Here is a 19,459-nt window from a genome sequence, read left to right as displayed (position 1 = left end):
GGCCCCGGGGAAAACCCAGGACACGCTGGAGGGACTATGTCTCTCGGCAGGCCTGGGAACGCCTTGGGATTCCCCTGGAAGAGCTAGAAGAAGTGGCCAGGAAGAGGGAAGTCGGGGCATCTCTGCTCAAGCTGCTGCCCCCGCGACCCGACCTCGGATAAGCGGAAGAGAATGGATGGATGGATGGATATAGTCCAGGTCTTTTTGAGGTCTAGAGGGCCAAAATAAAGGGGATATCAAAAAAGATTGGCATCTTGCATAACTAGACATCACAATGAGTTGAACAGTGTATTATATGTAGGCGATTTCTCATACCGGCGAGTTGGGAGGCGCCAGACAAAAACAACTTTTCAAAAAACTTTTCATAAGCAATTTTTATTTACACAATCAGGAAAAGGTCATCTAAATAAACAATGAGATCAATTTAAAGGTAAAAATGACACATTATTAAATTGGTTTAACACCAAAATCTACTAGAACACTGAGGTGGGGTGGGAACAGGACTGAAATGGTGTGGTGTACTGTTTAAGTAGAGTAGGGTAATGCTTAAGGCTATGGCCCTCAGACCTAGCGGTTGTGGGTTCAATTCCAGCTACTGACATTGTGTGCCCATGAACAATCACTTAACCTGCCTGTGCCCCAAAGGGAAAAACAGAAGAAATATAACCAATTGTACCTGTCGCCTTGGATAAAGGCATCAGCCAAAAAAAAGAAATAATAATTTATAAGCATTTCCTTAATCCACTACACGGGCCGGATCTACCATGAACTGTGGAGCCACAAAAATGCGAGAAGACACACCAAACACCACCAACCCTGAATGAACGATTCCCTTTCCGTGCCTTTTATTTCACATTTGGCAATTATAAAACACCAAAATGCTCAGTAACATCCCATCCTTTTACCCCCAAAGTGGCACAGTCCTTTTAAAAATGTTTAAGTAACTGCGCTTTCAGCACAAAGTTGGTTTCCCTATTCCGTATGATGCTGCACTCATCAATTTGTGTTGTACATTCATTGAGATACACAAATTTACAAAAAGAAAAACGAAGAATTTTGCATTGAATTTGACTCTTTGCAGGACAGTGCTGGGATAAAGGGATTCATAAAATGGATGAACAGACCAAACCTTGAACTACATCGCTTTCAAGCACGGATTTACCTTTTCAATAGCGGGAGACAAACACAACCATGACATTCTTGCTAGGCATTAGGTGTCACTTTTTGTTTTAAAAAAGAACCATACCACAGATAAGGTATGAATTGAAAAAAGGCAGATGAAGTGCCGAAAAAAAAGAACACCATCGGTGAACAAGAGAGGGACTGCGACAGCGTGTGGCATCTGCCTTCGCAGAGAGAGGCGAGTGAAAACACGCGCGCACTACGACTCTCGCGCGCCATCTGGCGTCACGTGCAGGCCTTGCCGACCGCTCGCTCTCTCTCTGGAGCCGGGATTCGGGAATTAGACAGCTCCTGTCTCCCCGACATCCATCGCGGAAATGGCGGCGCTAGATTAGTAACCTGCAAAACGTAACAAGATGGCGAGAGAGCTTCGGCGGCGTGAAATGCATCGATGTGGACGTTAAGAGATAAAAATCAGAATGGCCGAGGACGACGCCTTGACGCTGGTACGCTAAATATTAGCATTAGAGGTTTGTGTTTTGTTGGAAAAGTGATCTGCAAGTCTGGAAGGGGGGGGAGCAAAAGCACAGGAGAGCCGCGAGTAGTTCCGGAGGTTGTTTAGCCATCAGCAAAAGCTGACGAGTGTATTAAATGGTGCGGTTAAGCAGAAGTATTTATTTGAAAAGACATCATTCCTTTTTATTGTGCCTTTCATTCAATGATTGAGAATAACGTTAAGCATATTCACTGTAACGTTGTGTGGTTTTCAACTGTTAGTGGTGTTGCTTAAGAGGTGGGTGGTGCAGAACTATTGTAGTCGGCCACTCATGCCTTGAAAATCAATATGTTATTGTGGAGTTATTAGTCCAGCTTTGCCTTCGAATTATTTTGCAGGAGTATGTATTTCTTACGTGATCTAGTTTTGTATTGATGTATACTACCGTTCCTTATTCAGTACTGTTCTAACTTATTAATAAGCATCTCCTAAGAGTACGGAGGTGTTGTCTTTAACCGCATATACAAGTCAGTGTCGATTTGGTTGAGTCTGAAATTAAACTACCATTCCGAATCAAAGAAAGCAGCGTATAACGTTTCCAGAGGAGTTGCGCGAGCTATATTACCCGTCATGCACCGCGACTGTCACTGTCGGTATTCACGGTGAGTGAAATTAGGACACAAGACGGTGGCGGTCACGTAGAGCAGGGATCCTCAACCTGTATTCCTCTAAGCAGGGGCCCTCAATCACAGTCCTGGAGGGCCGCAGTGGCGGCAGATTTTTGTTCTTACCTGGTTGCTTAATTAGAAAGCAATTCTTGCCAATAATTTAATTTCGTGGCTTGTTAGTGCTTTAACTCTGTTATGTCAGGTAATTCTTATATCCTGGATTTTCTTTCCCTTTCTAAGGATATCATCTAAATGATTTGAAGGCTAAAATGGATGAGTAATTCTTATTCCTTCACTTTTTCCTCTTCAATTTCCTTCCAAGTATTTAATTTAACCCAATAGTGCATGATTACACACAAGTGTAAATGGTAACAAGCTAAATGGAGAAATGCTGGTCTGTTTTGTCATTTGCATGTTATTGCTAATTAGGAGCAATTAAAAACCAAGAATACGGCTGTTTAAGACTAAAATAAGCAATAAGAGTTCAAAATCTTAATGAGCGAGACAACTAAAGTGAAACAGAAGTCTTACTTGAGCAGTAAGTGCTTCTTATTAAGCAGTTGGGTTGGAGCAAAAACATGCAGCCACTGCGGCCCTCCAGGACTATGATTGAGGACCCCTGTTCTAAGGCAGTGCTTCCCAAACTCAGTTCTGGGGACCCACCGCAGCTGCAGGTTTTTGTTACAACCAGCTTCTGTTTTTAGTTTAGGCTTTGAGGCTAGGGATTTGCACTGGAAATCGGGAAGGTTGCCGGTTCGATTCTTGTAAATGCTAATAGGGACTCTGCTCTGTTGGGCCTTTGAGCAAGGCCCTTAACCTGCAATTGCTGAGTGCTTTGAGTAGTGAGAAGAGCGCTATATAAATGCAAAGAATTATTATTAAAGAATTAGTAGTTGGACTTATGGGCTAATTAAATGAACTATTATTTCCTAAAGTCTGTGTTTTGGGAACAATATGTATTTTTTTTTTTCTTCATTTTAAAAATATTTTCATCTTGATTTTCATTCTACTTTTCCAGGTGTTTGAATTGTTTAATTAATTCATTATTTACTAATTAGTGGGTCTGATGCTAAAGTAGTTGTAGCCTTTCGTGATTCAGTGTTGTTTGCCGGGTTGCCTGCTCTGCTCGCTTTTGTCATTATTAAGATACAATTAAGGGGACAAACCGCACAGAGAGGGTAAAATATAATGAAATTAAATCTATAGCAAAAATAGAAATATTTCTAAATGTCTTATGAATGTAAGAATCATGTTGCTATGCTTTTCTGAATGTAAAATAAGAGAAAAAATACAAGCTAATTAAATTAGATCAGTGTTATCAGTTGTTGTCATTTATTGTGAATCTGGCTGGAACAAAAATCTGAAGGCACAGGACCGACTTTGAGAACCCCTGGTCTAGACTGGTGCGCCAAGTGAGGCGACAAGGCAATCACCTCGGGCAGCACTTTAAGGGTGACATTGTCATGTAACTTTTTTTTTTTTAATATTATGAAATAATAAAACAAAAAAAGTTAAATGTGAACTCTAAGAATTAAGGATTGAATTATTTATGTACTATAGTTTAAAAAAAGTAAGAAATACCAGAGTGGTGCTAGAGAAAAGTCGTGATGGTAAAAATGCAGTTATAGTGAATGTGAAGACTGTAAGCATCAGGTCATATAGATCAGGGGTCTCCAACTCCAGTCCTGGAGAGCTACTGTGGCTGCAGGTTTTCATTCTAATCCTTTTCTTAATTAGTGACCAGCTTTTGCTGCTAATTAACTCTTTGCCTTAATTTTAATTGATGCATAACTTAAGACTCGGGCCCCTAAAGAAAAGTAAAGGCCTCAGTAATGTTGATCTGCTCAGGTCCATAAAACATTGACAGCGCTCTAAAAACAACAGTTTTGGAAATGTCTGCCATGGCAGAATGAGTGCCATGGAATTGAATACCGGGTTTAATTAGCAACGAGAATTGGCTTCAAATTAAGTAACTGAATGAAGTGAAGTTGGTCAGAGTTTGAGCTCCCAACTTAGTTGGTCAACTGTTGGCTCACTTCACATCGAATTTATGTTTAGGTGCCATTTAAGGAAAAAATGAATCAATTCAGTGGTCAGTCTATAAATAGTAAATAGTTAATTAGCAGCAGAAACTGGTCATTAATTAAGAAAAGAATTAGAATGAAAACTTGCAGCCATAGTAGCTCTTCTGGGCTGGAGTTGGAGACCCCTGTCATAGATGATACAACAGGACAGGATTTGTGGAGTCCATTTGACGGATGCTTCTGTTTGGAGTTGTGTTGATTGTTTAATTATACTTTGGCACATCTTTGTCTCCTATATGCCAATTTAAGAATAAATTGTTATAATTGTTGGATTATTAGCTGTGTTGTAACCTATACTGTTTTCCTCCTCTTCCAATATTTAATGCAGGTTGGTGCCCATGCAGATTGTATTGTATTGTAACAAACCAAAGGGACGTGGTCCTGAGGCCTGGATCCTGAGGCACTACAGTATATATACTGATTTTGTCCTTTTGTAAAATTTTATTAATTTCTGGAATCTTTTTAAGGTGTTAGTAAAAATGTCTGTTAAAGCCTCTTAAGTTCACAGTGTGTGTGTTTATTTAAACGGTTGGTGCATTTTAGCTTGTAGGACAATTTTAAGCAACCAAGGAAGAAGGAGGAAGATACAGCAGAGGTCCATTTTGCAATTGCATATTATATATTTCATACTTTTTAATATGAATTTTGTATGTTGTTTTAAAGGTTATAATTTTTATTGCTTAATATTTTTTCCAAAAAAAAATCGAATTTGTCCACTATTCAGAGAATGCATTGTTTCATGATTACTTGTACGGCAAAAGGTTTGTGCCTTAAGTGTATCATCTGTTGCCTAAATTTAATAGGGATATATAGCGGTTGGGGCAAATGGGCAGCAAAAATGTACTTTACCAAAGGCAGCATTATGAAAAATACTGTGATTGTTGTACTCCCCAGTTAAAGGGCTCCTTTTCTGTTGCCATAGCTGACTTCACACTCATCATTTATGGCATCAGCCCTTCAGTCAGGTATATTGTTACACATTGGATTTTTATGACTTTGTCACACCAAGCCCCCTAGCATTTCAAATGCCCCCTCCCCCTTACTGTTTTGGTTTGGAACCAGAATTGTGCCAGGTACTGTGGTAAACCCTTGCTTTTGCAGGGCTGAAAGCAGTCCCTTGCAGTGATGGCCTGATGGTCCTGCTACTTGATGAACCATCTACAAGGCACATAACACAGACAACAAAGCAGATAACTAACAAAAGCCATATCAACATACATAAATAAATGAACAAAAATTAACAAAAAAAGGATAAAAAACAAGGAATTGAACCACAGCCAAGGTAGTAACCCTTGCTGAAGTATAACACTCCTGGACTGTCTTGTCTTTTGCTTATCCAGAATGTTAGTAGACCCAAGCATAAGCATGGTCATACCATAACTCGTGATACCTATGTTTCTAAGACTTGAGTGATAGCGTCTCTGACCACAGCTTAGTGCTTCTAGATTATGCCACCCCCCCAGTGTTGACAGTGGACATTTCCAGTGTTTCGTTGCCCTGTCAGTCCATTGTGATGCAGTATTTAGAATATGTAAACCTTTATATCTTTATTTTACTTAACCGTCTTGACAGGTTTTCTCCTGAAATGACATGTAATATTGGTTTAGAGTTATGTCTACAGAGTACAGTGATATTCTTACATGAATGTTTGATCAATATGCATATTATAATAACAAAAATAGAGAAATCATGAAGGGTTGGGGCACCATAGTGATCCCCATATAATTGAAACATCTTAAATCACTGAAAAAACACAAAATAAATGCGAGTATGTCTTCTGTGATGGAAGTCAAAAAATGTCTGCCTCAAAATTGCGAAGTAGCCAGTCTTCAGGGCTGCGAGGTGAAATCAGGCAGGCTCAGGTGGTTGAAAACCGGAAGTAACGTCATCAGTGGAGGGTCCGTCAATCGTCTTTTCTGCAGGAGGAGAAAGAAGAGGCATTATGACAACACCAACCCCTAGTTTGGAGTGTAATTACAATCAGTCAATCCTTGAAGTTGTCCCCTATCCGCATGTGTGTAACAGTATATATATTGTGCATGTGTGCATATACTGTACATATTACATGTATTTATATAATTAGGCATTAATATATTTAAATTTTATTGTCTCCTAAAGGTGGAAAAAATACAACATATTGATATGAGATATGTAAAAGAGGGAAAAAAAAGGCAGTTGACAGAAGTGTATGTGTTGTGTCTTTTTGTTTTTTTATGGTTCACTGACATTTTAGAGTCCTTATAAAAACTGCTGCATGTTAGAGAATATGTAAAGAAAGGGTTTTAAGAGTTTATCAACAGGATCTTCGGCATTACCAGAAATCCTACTCTACAGCATTTGGAAAGGTTAGATCCAGTTTCTGTTCTGTGATTATAGATGCGTATAATTTTTGATTGTTTGTATTTGTCTTCCATATTACATGGTCAAGCCCTCTATCAGTCAAACGTTTTTTCCCACCTGTGGCATATATGATTGGTTTTCTTATTTTCTTACACACACCATAAAGATCTGGAAATGATTAAAGCCCGTAGTTAATACTGAACCCATCTGTTGTCCTATTCAGTTTAACATTCCAACTTACCTTTTTTCATGGCTGTTTTTTGAGCTGATTGCTTAAGTTATTGAGGATAAACTTGTATGTATTGTTTCCAAGGTGATTTCATCTACTGGTTCTTAGTTCCGCTGTTTTGCAGCTACTTAAGTGTTAATGTTTTTGTTCATATGCCTTTGACTTAAGGCAAAATACCCACATCCTTTTACCTTTCCTGTATAAAATCAGTTTTCAAAAAGGTGAATCTTAGTCCAGTAGTACAGTAAGGTCCAGTTACCATCCAATTTCAGGCTTCCCTCTGTTTAAAGTAGGTTTGGGTGAATTGGACTTAAATTAATATTGTGATTATTTTGATGAAAAATGTGATATTCAAAATAACTTGATATGTTCTCAAAACACCTTCCAGACTAAAGATAACACCATATATAACCTTAACCTGGTATATTTTCTCACAGTAATAATGTGAAATATTAGCAAAGGAAACTTGTTTTCCCCCACAATGTAACAATTTTGTGAATAGCCATGCCTCAAAGAAAATAATAATAATAAAAAAAAAAATTTAAACCATTTTTTTTATCTCCATTTGCCTTTCTCACTGACATTAGAAAGCTCAATTCACCTGCTCAAGAATAATACAAACACAATATGAAAAATAAAATTGCCAGTAATGACGTTTACCCCATAACTGATAAATGAACTTTGAAGGAGAAAAAAGGAAGAAAAAGGATGCTGTTTTTATTCCTACTTGTAACGTTTCAGTAATGGAGAGTGCATGCAATGAAGAGATGAGAGCTTACATGCTTCATGGACATCTCATTTCTGGTATGATATAATTTAGTAAGAATTGCTTGATAGTGTAGTTATTTGAACATTGACAAAGTATAAATATTTTCTGGGCACAAGTTAAGTAAGTAAATGTGTGCTTTGCAGTATAGTAGTCACTGCAGTTCTTAAACCTCAACCCACCACTGCATGTCCGCTCATACATTATGCACTAGGATTGCATATATTTTATGGAATTTTGCTTAGCAGGGCCCTGTTTTTCCAGGAACATAGAAGAGCACATTATAGGCACTGTACGTGTCAGGATGGCCTTTTTCATATACAGTAACATTTTAACTTTAGACGATGTACTGCTTGAACAGTTACCCTGAGAAAATCAAGCCATTTGCAAACAGTGGTGCTAACCCTACCTGCTGTTCTAAATGCTTCCTTTTCTGATCCTCACTCTATTTTTTTTCATGTTTCATAGCCAGGCTAAATGGGCAGAATCAACGTAAACACATCTAGAAATAGTGCTGCAGATTGTGTGCATTTTAATTAAAATTCAAAAGAAGTTCTGCAAAATTAAAGAAAAGTGCTGGATGTTGTGATATTGTCTTTTGCGTATGCTCAGTCAGTCAGTCATTTTCCAATCTAACACAGCTATATCCTAACACAGGTTCATGGGGGTCTGTTGGAGCCAATCCCAGCCAATACAGGGTGCAAGGCAGGAACAAATCCACCACAGTCTTTTGCGTATGGATTTTTATTAAATGTCAAATAAAAAAAATGTATTTATTGCCCATCCCTAGTTTAAAGTGCTTGATAAGACTGTCGCTGTGCTGTTGCCAACCAATTTAGAGTCGAATGAGTTAAGCAATGTCTTTCAGTCCAGCTTCCCAAATTGCCTTAGAACCATGACTGCATTTTTAGGGTTTTCGGAGACTTCTTTTGCAGTAGATTCTGAGGCTTCAAATCTTTTAATCTTCCTTGATCGTACAGCTGCCATTTATAATGGCAGTATACTCCAACTCCATGAAGACACTGGAATGTCTGGTACTGCTTTAATGTTGTTTTGTTTTTATCTTCCTGTGCAGGAAGAAAATATTGGCCAAGGTAAACCCCAAATGAACCTCATTATTATCTGTACTAGAGGTCCTTAGCACTTGAGCCAGACTTATTTTTGATCTGTTTGCTTCCTATAGGGAAGCTTGTCCATCAACATAACATTTCTTCAGTCTTTTGCAGAGTGTAATGCCAGAGGCCACTACTTAGAGCTTCTCATCTTAACTTTTTATTCTGAGAATGTATCCTCCTCACCAGTCTTTCAAGCAATCTGGGGCAGATATGTGCCTTTCTGTCATTTTCCTTACAGCATAGCTGTGACTCTCACCTCACCACTAACATAAATGTAGATAATTGAGCAGTATTGTATGGTGTTGTCATCAAGATTCGCTGTGAGTCCAGAATAACCATGTTATAACACAGAGTGTGGTCTTCCATCTTTGCTGAACTTGTATTTCATCTGGATAATAAGCAGCAACTACCAGCTGAACAGTAGAAGGAGGACATTACAGGAGGGTTCTTTTCTGTTTCTGCATTGTCTCACCCAAAAAGGCAAAATTCGGCACAATTGTCCACTCCAAAGCCATTCTCCTTTCTAGATTTTTGCAGCTCAATGTACTGCAAACAATTTTGACATTTTTTTCAAATAGTAGACCTCAAAAGCGTAGAACAAAACAGAAAAAAATGAACAATTTGAGAGCATGAACTGAGATGGCAACCATTTTTCTACAGTGGTATCATTTTTTTTTGTATGGTGAGCTCAAAAAAATATTGTCACTCTTGAAAAAGATGATCAAAAAAACATGAAATAAACAGCACATTCCTTACTTATACCTTAGGCCAAAAAATAGAAAACTACAAAATTCAAAATAAACACTTTTAATTGACTGGTTGTTCTTTTTTCCAAAAGTATGGCAGTTCAAATTCTTTTTCTAGTAGGGTTGAAAAACAAATTCGGAGGATCTTGTTTCTTTCTTGTGTGCATGAATTAGGAAATAAATGGGAAAAGGTTTTCATATGTGCATTGTCTGCCTGTTTGCTTGCTTTTTCCATCATATTTATGTGAAACCAAACGCCAATATTAACTAACCAAATGGAACAGCTGGATGTCATTCCTTTCACTACAATATATCAATAACTATATGGAACACCTTGAAGAACTTTTAAACCCAGTGATTTGTCCCCTTCTTTGAAGGCAATGTCAGATGCAACTTGCACAGTTAGGACAGATTGAGGTTGTCACAGTGATTAAAAGCTCCATAAAGGCAAGGGGGCAACAGTGGATGCGATTTGACTAGAAAGGCAGAAAGCACTGAATATTGCAGAGTGCTGTTCTTAACATGCCTGTTAACATGTACTATGGAAGCTGCTAGAAAGGTGTGGTGGTCCCTATTTTCACTGAGGCGAAAAACAGTTTGCATTCAAATTTTATTTAATATTTCTCTTTTTATCCCCCCTGACAAACCGGGGGGATAGAACTAAGACTCTATTTGATAAGTGTACCTCAAAAAGAGTATTATGCATCATTCTACCTTGCCCATGGAGCAGTGGAACCAATTACTGTTGTATATAGAGTAGGGTTGGGTATCAGCACCGATTAACAATGTCCTGATCTGATATCGATTTTATTTTGACTGAATTAGCGTGCACTGATATACTGTATTTGAAGTGGTGGCTTTTTTAGAAATTACTTAACCATGCATAGAGAACATTAATATAATGTGGCAAATTTCAGTAACACTTTATTTGAAGGGTATCTACATAGTGGTTTCATAGCATATGCATAGGCATGGAATGACATTTGAGAAGAAATAGTTGATTAGTAATGAACAGTTAACATCAGTATTTAGAAGACGTAGAACTAAATATCATTGCTCTTTAAAAAAAAAAAAAAAAAACTTTTTCACAGCACTGCACGCATTCAAAATTCACCGTAATTTAACTAACATGTTTCGCCACATCAGTGTCCACACATATTCTGGGGTGCTTCTTGTTTTAATACAATGCAATGGCATCTACTCAATAAAACATCTATATCATCTTGCGAATAATATTATTATAAAATAATCAAATATTGTTTCTTAAATAATAAATGAATCTCCATGTAAACACCTTTCAACTAAACTGTTAGCCAAATTTATTCCCCTGTTGATCATTTAAAATAATGTTGAATTAGTCAAAATTAAAGATGCAGTGGGAAGACTCGTGTCTTTCTATAATTCTGCAAGTTACACATATTTTCAGTTGCTCACTTATAGCAGTCACATTAATCAGTCTCAAAAACGTGTGCTAACATTCCTCTGACAAAAAGGAACATTTTAAAATGAGGATTTAGAGCTGATGCTTGTTGACAGCAGCATTGTATGAGTGGAACATAAAAAGAACAGGCCATTGTTACTGATAACGACGCTATTTTGGAGCTACTTCAAGTCGGCTGCTTTGTGCACACGCTCACTTTTGTATCACAAGCTGCTTTGAAAATTTCAACAACTGCCCGTTTGTTTTTCCAAGTGAGGTGCCTCGTAGGGTCTCTTATCTTTACAGATAATAACTGCTATAGATTCTGTAATTTTATGGGCACAAAACAATTTAAATGGAAGCTTGGAGCTAAACACCTAATCTAGTGCAGACTGTTTATGCTCTACTCCTTTGGATGTCGACTGAGACAAACTTTTTGGGTGACATCGGGATAAATGACTTCTCAAATTTGTTGCGTTACAACAATAATTAACTTCCGAGCTGCACAGATTAAATACAGCTTTGCTTGTATCAAGTTGTTCTTTACCAACACACTGTTTGAATCTGTTGTAAGAAAACACATCTGATTTAAGTGTCTAAGATGCTGATTTCAGTTAAAGAGGACACACCATTTTATGCAAAGTAGTAAAGTGCTTTTTCCATAGAAGCCTTAACAGGCGCATTAGCACCATCTACTGGATTGGACACCAAAAATGAAGACAAGCCAAAATCTACCTATAGTAATTGAGCAGCGTAGAGATTCTCAAGATTGATCTTGAGACTTTAAGAATCAATTACCGAATTGCTCAAACGAAAAATAACGATAAATCAGAAAATCAATATTTTTACCCAGGCCTAATATAGACTGGATATCTAAAGTCTAAAGAAAGATGTTGTAACAAATGATACTTGAAAGAAATGTAATGTAATCATTTTTAGCAAAATGTTTTTACTCTCTTAATAGGAAAAATAAATTAAAAATGAGATGAGATGTTTTTAGAAGCCTGAGTAGTACAATTCACTTATAAATGTTTTGTAATTATATTAGTACAAGCCTGTAGTTTTTTTGCATGACACATACTTATTTATATGTGCTGTTTATTTTCTTTGTCTTATTTTGATCAAGTTTGCAATAATTGAGCTCTTTGTAATAATAGAAATAATACTTAAGTTCTTATATATAGTTTATTCAATATCATTTGGTTTTTACTTATGAGCATTTATTTTATTTCTATTTATGTTATTCATGTTAATTGAATGTTTTTCTTAAATTCTATTATTGTAAAGCACTTTGGCCACAGCATTCCTATGTTGTTTTAAATGTGCTATATAAATAAAGTTGACATTGACATTATCAGACTAGAGTACTATAAAATAATTACAAGTACAGTATGAAGAAAAGGAGTGCAACATAAACATAAAACAATGTTGAAATATAAAGAGAGAAGCAACATGAAATATACATTATATGAAAAATATTTATATACACCAAGGTTTGTGTGTGTGTGTGAACGTGTGTAGGGGGTGACTAAGCCTTCCTTTTCCTTTCAACTTTCCTTAACCCTTCCTAGAGAATACCCAGAAGCTTATAGGACAAATGAGAGATATAACTCTTCCAGTGTGTAATAGGTCTGCCTCTGGGTCTTCTTTCAGTGAAAGCTGTGTTTTGTATTCTTCACATGGGAGACACCCAGAGGACATTAATAAATCGGTGCAGTGGCAGGGGATTTACAAATGTTATACCAGGCTGTGGTCTGTAGACAAAGCTGTTGATTTACCAGTCAGACAAAATCATCATCATCATCCTCCTATATTGTTACAAACTGTACATGACTGATAGCTGTACAAGTGGCTGCATTGAGATTTTTGTATAAGGTTACTAGGCTCTTAAGTGACAGTGTGAGGAGCTTGACAATACTGGAGGTGCTTTGGACATATACTTAATATATTAATATAATGTACATATAGGGTGGTTTTAAGTCCTAGTTCCAAGTATCATTGACCAAATTGTCAGTCGCATTCTGAAAGGTATATTTCTGTAGGCAAACAACATAAATTTATCAATGTATTCTCTGTAGAGAAGATGATTCCTGCAGCTACAAAGGCTTTTCCCCAATTCCATCTGCTTTGACACAACAGTCTGTTGGAGGTCATAGTCACCACACAAAAATAACAAAATGCAAACACTCCAATGGGGGTATACTGAAATAAAATAAGAGAAAGTTTCAAGTCTGTGAAGCTTAAAACTATAACAAAAAAAAAACTACTTATTTTAAATGTATTGCTTTACCAATTGTCATAAAAGGGCACTGCCATTTTTATTTTTATACTGTATTGAGGAATTGTTCTGTGTATTGTATTATATTGACCCCCTTCTTTTTGACACCTACTGCATGCCCAACCTACCTGGAAAGGGGTCTCTTTTTGAACTGCCTTTCCCAAGGTTTCTTCCATTTTTTTCCATATTAGGAGTTTTTCCTTGTCTTCTTAGAGAGTCAAGGCTGGAGGGCTGGCAAGAGGCAGGCCCTGTTAAAGCCCATTGCAGCACTTCTTGTGTGATTTTGGGCTTTACAAAAATAAATTGTATTGTATTGTATTGTAAATGCAGCAGTGAATGAGTGCCAGTACTGAAGGCATATATTTATATTTAAAAGAATTTTTTTATTCATCATTTTAAATGTTTTTCTAGGCGTTAATAAATTATTACTGCCATCAAAGATATTTTCATCACGTACAAAATGCTGCTAATGAGAGACTGAAGAAATATGGGAATGATCAAGTTCTTTCATTTTTCCGGGCGTATGGAATTTTAATGGAAGGTAATTGTGTTTTATTTTTTTAAAAATATCTCTGCCTTATTAATCATTTATTGTTTGTGTCTGGAACATAATTTATTAGAATAAATTTGATGTTATATTGTTATGAAGACAGGATTCAAGAGGCACTACGAGAACTTGAAGCCATTGAAATTAGAGGAGAAGTTTCACTGTGTACTTTAATAGCTCTAATTTATACTCACAAGAAAAGCTCTGATATTGGTAAGTGTTTTGCTTCTTCAATAAACATTGTATATTTTGTTGTAAACAAGTTTGTAAATAAATGTGCTTTTGTTAGCCTACCAAGTAATTTAAATTAAAAATATGTTTTTGGATTAGTATCACGTACACTGCATCCTGGGTTTCAGTCCCACACCTGAACCTTGTCTGTGTAGATTTTGCAGATTCTCCCTTTGCCTCTACTGGCAAATTAATCAGTGTATAGGAACAATTCAACTTCTTTTTATTAAAAATGCCAAAACTTAAACAAGCAATATATTGATCCAGTCAAAAGAAAACATGCATATGTCAATAGTACTTTAACAAATTAATTCTTGTTATAAAACACTTAAAGTCAAAGGTACAGCCAACCACCTATATGGCTGTCAATCACTTATTTGTTATTGCAGTTTAACCAGCTTGTTGTGTACATTTTTATCAAGATCTTTTATATATAAGTAGAAGAACAGTGGGATATAAAGTGTAAAGGGCATTCATTTTTACACAATACCAGTTGGTGTTTGATGACTTTGTTTTTAAAAAAATGTTTTCTCAGGTGCTCTTTATGTAATACACAATTATGGTTGGAAACCTGAAAACATGCAATGTCAAAACTTGCAGTAATAGAAAGAGTGAGAAAGTCATTTTCATGGCAGTGTTTAAAACCGAATTCTGGTTCACAGCAAAAAAATTGACTAGTCAAAGAATTACATTAAATGATTACTTAGCTTGGCGGCACGGTGGCACAGTGGGTAGCGCTGCTGCCTCGCAGTTGGGAGACCTGGGGACCTGGGTTCGCTCCCTGGGTCCTCCCCGTGTCTGCGTGGGTTTCCTCCGGGCGCTCCGGTTTCCTCCCAGAGTCCAAAGACATGCAGGTTAGGTGGATTGGCGATTCTAAATTGGCCCTAGTGTGTGCTTGGTGTGTGGGTGTGATTTGTGTGTGTCCTGCGGTGGGCTGGCACCCTGCCCGGGATTGGTTCCTGCCTTCTGCCCTGTGTTGGCTGGGATTGGCTCCAGCAGACCCCCGTGACCCTGTGTTCAGATTCAGCGGGTTGGAAAATGGATGGATGGATGGATGGATGGATGGATTACTTAGCTTGTCACATGATCATGCTTTCTGCTCAAAGGAAGGTCAGAAATAGGTAAAGCGCAATTATCCAATTAAGAGAACAGGGTTAAGAGTTGAAGCTTACTGAAAATCAGCATGCACTAAAAGAGAGAGCTGGTGCAAATTTAGGTCAGTTCTGTGGAAGGAAAAAATACATTAGAAAATGCACAACTGACATTACAAAGAATGTGAATCAAACCAAATATTTAAACAATGTTCAGGTGTTTATTGCTTCATTACGTTTCTTGCCATACTAGTCTCCCAGAATCACAGAACTACATTGGTATCGCTATCACAGCATTAGTTTCTTGAAAGGCAAAAGCTGCATCAGCTCCTATTTAAAATGTAAGCATCAATGCAGCAGGAATAGTTCAAGTTCAAGCACTTTATTGTGATTGTGTAACACAACGAAATTACTTTTTGTGACAGCCCCAAGGTGCATTTTAAGAAAAGTCAGATAATTCCAAATATGTCGTATACAGTGTTAAGTGATCAAGTAATCAGAGCAAATTATTATTGCTCAAAGTACAGCAGCATAAATTGTTATTGCACCTATTAATGAATAGTACATTACATATTATATATTGTATTCCATTAGTATATTGCACATTACCAATATAGCTTATTGCACATGTTCAATTAAAAATGATCTCGGACTGAGGAGATTCAGAGTTCAGAAAGTTTATGGCAGATGGGAAAAAGCTATTTTTTAGTCTGTTTGTGCGTACACCGATTGACCTAAAGCGTCTGCCTAACGGGAAGAGCTCAAACAAAGAATTTCCAGGATGAGTTTTGTCCTTGAAAATGTTTTTTGCCCATCTCACACAGCGAGTCTTATACAAGAGTTTGAGTGATGGCAGTTCAGTCCCAATAATGGCCTCTGCTGTTTTTACGACCCGCTGCAGGGCTTCTTTAGCAGCCTTGATGCAGCTGTTGTACCAAGCCATTATGCAGTTAGTTAAGATGCTCTCTATAGTGCATCTATAGAACTTAATCAGCAGCATCTGAGGGAGGTCAGATCTCCTTAGCTTCCTGAGAAAATAGAAGCGTTGTTGTGCTTTGCCTATTATAGCCAAGTTGTTGTTAGCCCAGGACAGGTCCTCTGAGATGGTGACTCCTAGAAACTTAAAGCTGGAAACTCTGTCCACAGCATCTGCATTGATTGGTCTTTTTAGTGGTCCTAAAGTCCAGAATAAGTTTTTTGGTATTTAAGACCAGGTTGTTGGTGTTGTACCATGCTGTCAGATTCTGAACCTCTTCCCTATATGAAGCTTCATTGTTGTCTGTTACAAGCCCAATGACAGTCGTATCATCCGCAGATTTAACAATAATGTTTGATTGGTGGATGGGTTGACAGTCATGAGTGAAGAGTGCATAGAGACGGGGACTTAGTACACATCCTTGCGGCACACTAGTGCTCAGGGTAAGGGTGGAGTATGTGTGTTTGCCCCTCCTGACAGACTGGGGGCGGTTGGTGAGAAAATCCTGTAACCATTTGCATATGGGCGGAGCAAGTCCTAGTGCATAGAGTTAAGGGATTATTGTATAAGCAAACCTGCAAACACAAGGAAGGGGAGAGCTGCTGCCTTCAGGTGCTGAGGTGTTAAATGCAGCTGTCATAGCAGTATATTTACATTAACACTATGATTAAAAGTAAAATGGGCGGAGTGGTGGCTCTGAGGCTAAGGATCTGCACTGGTATCCCGAAGGTTGCTGGTTCGAATCCCCATCACTGCCAAAAGAGATCCTACTCTGCTGGGCCCTTGAGCAAGACCCTTAACCTGTAATTGCTCCAGGGGCGCTGTACAATGGCTGACCCTGCGCTCTGACCCCAAGGGGTATGTGAAAACTAACAAATTCCTACTACAAGAAATTGTATAAGGCGAAATAAAGAACAAAAACAAAAAAAAACAAAAGTAAAGAGAGTCACCTCATGCAGCTAAGAAAACAACAAACCTTGTTTTCTGTCTTGCTTCCTGTTGTCATGCCACCTATCCAGCTGATCTACCTTCTAAGGAGAAATTTATTAAGGTTCTTTACTAAAAGTAGCATTGGGATTTTTGTTGAGTTGTTACAGTGAAACAATTTAGTAGCCTGTTGGCACATTACTAAAATTACTTGTCCAATAAAAATGGTAAAACTAATAATCTAGTAAGAAATCCAATTTTCTTACACTAGTATATTACCACTACCTTTGTGCTATGTACTTTTCATTTAAGTTGAATATGCTTGAATTACCTATTAAATTAAACATTGCACTGAGCAATAATTAAAGTTCAAGAAAAGGTTTTTTAGAAAATATTGTTTTTCTTTTTGACAACTTTCTCTTGGATCATTCAGTTAGTATTATGACATTGTTGTGCATTAACCATTTTTGCTTCTGACTGTCATTATACTTTCTAGTACAATATGTTTTGTGAAATAATGTCTTTGGCAAAATTACTTGTGATTTTAGTTTCTTCACTCTATTCGAGATAGACTTCCTTATGTTATCATTGTAAGCTGTGGAAATTTATAATTTTTTGTAGACTGCATTGTATCAGACTGTTAAATGAAATGAAAAAAGATGTTTTAAAAATATGTGATAAATTTACATTTTTTTTATTTATCAGATAGAGAGGCCATTCAGGAATTGGATGCAAAACTAAAGGAAGACCGTAAAACTGCAGGTCCAAAGGCACTTTATTTTGCAAGTTTGTTCTTGTGGCACCTTGGCCGTAATGAAAAAGCTCGAGAATATGTGGAGAGGATGATAAAAATATCCAATGGAACAAAGGAGGTGAAGCACAGTTTTGTTAAAAGGAAAATTTAAATAGCAACAGTAGAAAAATTTCACACAAATAGAAATAAATTTCTTTTTTCACGATGTCATATGGCTATGTCCTGGAAAAAGTGAAAAATGTAAAATTGTCCATTTGTCTAGAATCTGATTCAAAGAAATGTTTTTATTGTAGTTAAAACACTATCACTGAGGGCAAAGATGAGTAGTCCATACAATATACTGTTTGTACTGTATACTGTGTTAGGAAGAATATTCACTTATTCATTCATTTTATTAACTTGTATATTCTAGTTTGTGAATAGTGGTTTAGGACAGTGAAGTGGCATCATCAGTGTAATTATACACTGGTACACGTGGTAGTGGAGGGCTGGGAGAGAACTCAGCCTGACGTCACACATATAGAAGTACACCGAATGCTGCTTAGAGGATGTGCTATCTGCAGAGAATGGAAGGTTCTCTCATTGCTGTGTGCAATGTGCGTAATCAAAAGGCCACTGCTTTACTTCTTGGATACAGCATTTGGCCAGCAGTCGTCACAGAGTAAATTCTTGGACTGAAATAAATGGTGCTTTGACTCGGGATAAAATGCAAAAATTCAGTGTTGCATGTAGGAACAGAGGACTGGGAGAGTGCTCAGAGACTGCAACCATCCACAAGTGGGATAGAAGGTTCTCCTATTTCTCTGTGTGGTGCAAAACTTCTGAGTATGTCTTTGTAATCCAGAAGTTTTACTGGAGTGGTGCTAACAGCGACATCCACAGTGCTCTTAACCTACTTCCCAGACAAAGGAAGAACCAATTCCAGACGTGACACTTGGCCAGTAACAGCCACAGACTGAATTCCCAGACTGAAGACAAATGGTAGTGTGATTTGCTCGGAGTAGAACGTTTAAGGCTGTTTGGTGATTGTCATTGTAATAAAACATCTAGCAGTAAGTGTAAAAGTGATCGGGCTGAGATTAAGCTATGTCCTGGAAAAAGTGAAAAATGTAAAATTGTCCATTTGTCTAGAATCTGATTCAAAGAAATGTTTTTATTGTAGTTAAAACACTATCACTGAGGGCAAAGATGAGTAGTCCATACAATATACTGTTTGTACTGTATACTGTGTTAGGAAGAATATTCACTTATTCATTCATTTTATTAACTTGTATATTCTAGTTTGTGAATAGTGGTTTAGGACAGTGAAGTGGCATCATCAGTGTAATTATACACTGGTACACGTGGTAGTGGAGGGCTGGGAGAGAACTCAGCCTGACGTCACACATATAGAAGTACACCGAATGCTGCTTAGAGGATGTGCTATCTGCAGAGAATGGAAGGTTCTCTCATTGCTGTGTGCGATGTGCGTAATCAAAAGGCCACTGCTTTACTTCTTGGATACAGCATTTGGCCAGAAGTCGTCACAGAGTAAATTCTTGGACTGAAATAAATGGTGCTGTGACTCGGGATAAAATGCAAAAATTCAGTGTTGCATGTAGGAACAGAGGACTGGGAGAGTGCTCAGAGACTGCAACCATCCACAAGTGGGATAGAAGGTTCTCCTATT

The 19,459-nt window shown here is 37.5% G+C and overlaps 1 protein-coding gene across 1 annotated transcript in view; it reads left to right on the top strand.

Annotated features, from left to right (window-relative positions):
* The first annotated feature begins 1,419 nt into the window (after positions 1–1,419).
* Positions 1,420–19,459, top strand: part of ttc21b (tetratricopeptide repeat domain 21B) — a 114,782-nt gene continuing 96,742 nt past the window's right edge. The window contains exons 1-4 of the mRNA XM_028806373.2: positions 1,420–1,628; positions 13,676–13,805; positions 13,914–14,024; positions 17,742–17,908. Coding sequence (XP_028662206.1) covers positions 1,602–1,628; positions 13,676–13,805; positions 13,914–14,024; positions 17,742–17,908 — 435 coding nt within the window. The 5' untranslated portion in view covers positions 1,420–1,601. The remainder of the gene's footprint in view (positions 1,629–13,675; positions 13,806–13,913; positions 14,025–17,741; positions 17,909–19,459) is intronic.

The sequence above is a fragment of the Erpetoichthys calabaricus genome, chromosome 8, assembly GCF_900747795.2.
Source record: "Erpetoichthys calabaricus chromosome 8, fErpCal1.3, whole genome shotgun sequence".
Classification (NCBI taxonomy): domain Eukaryota; kingdom Metazoa; phylum Chordata; class Cladistia; order Polypteriformes; family Polypteridae; genus Erpetoichthys; species Erpetoichthys calabaricus.
Note: the sequence above shows the minus strand (reverse complement) of the source record. Positions and strands in the feature narration are given on the sequence as shown.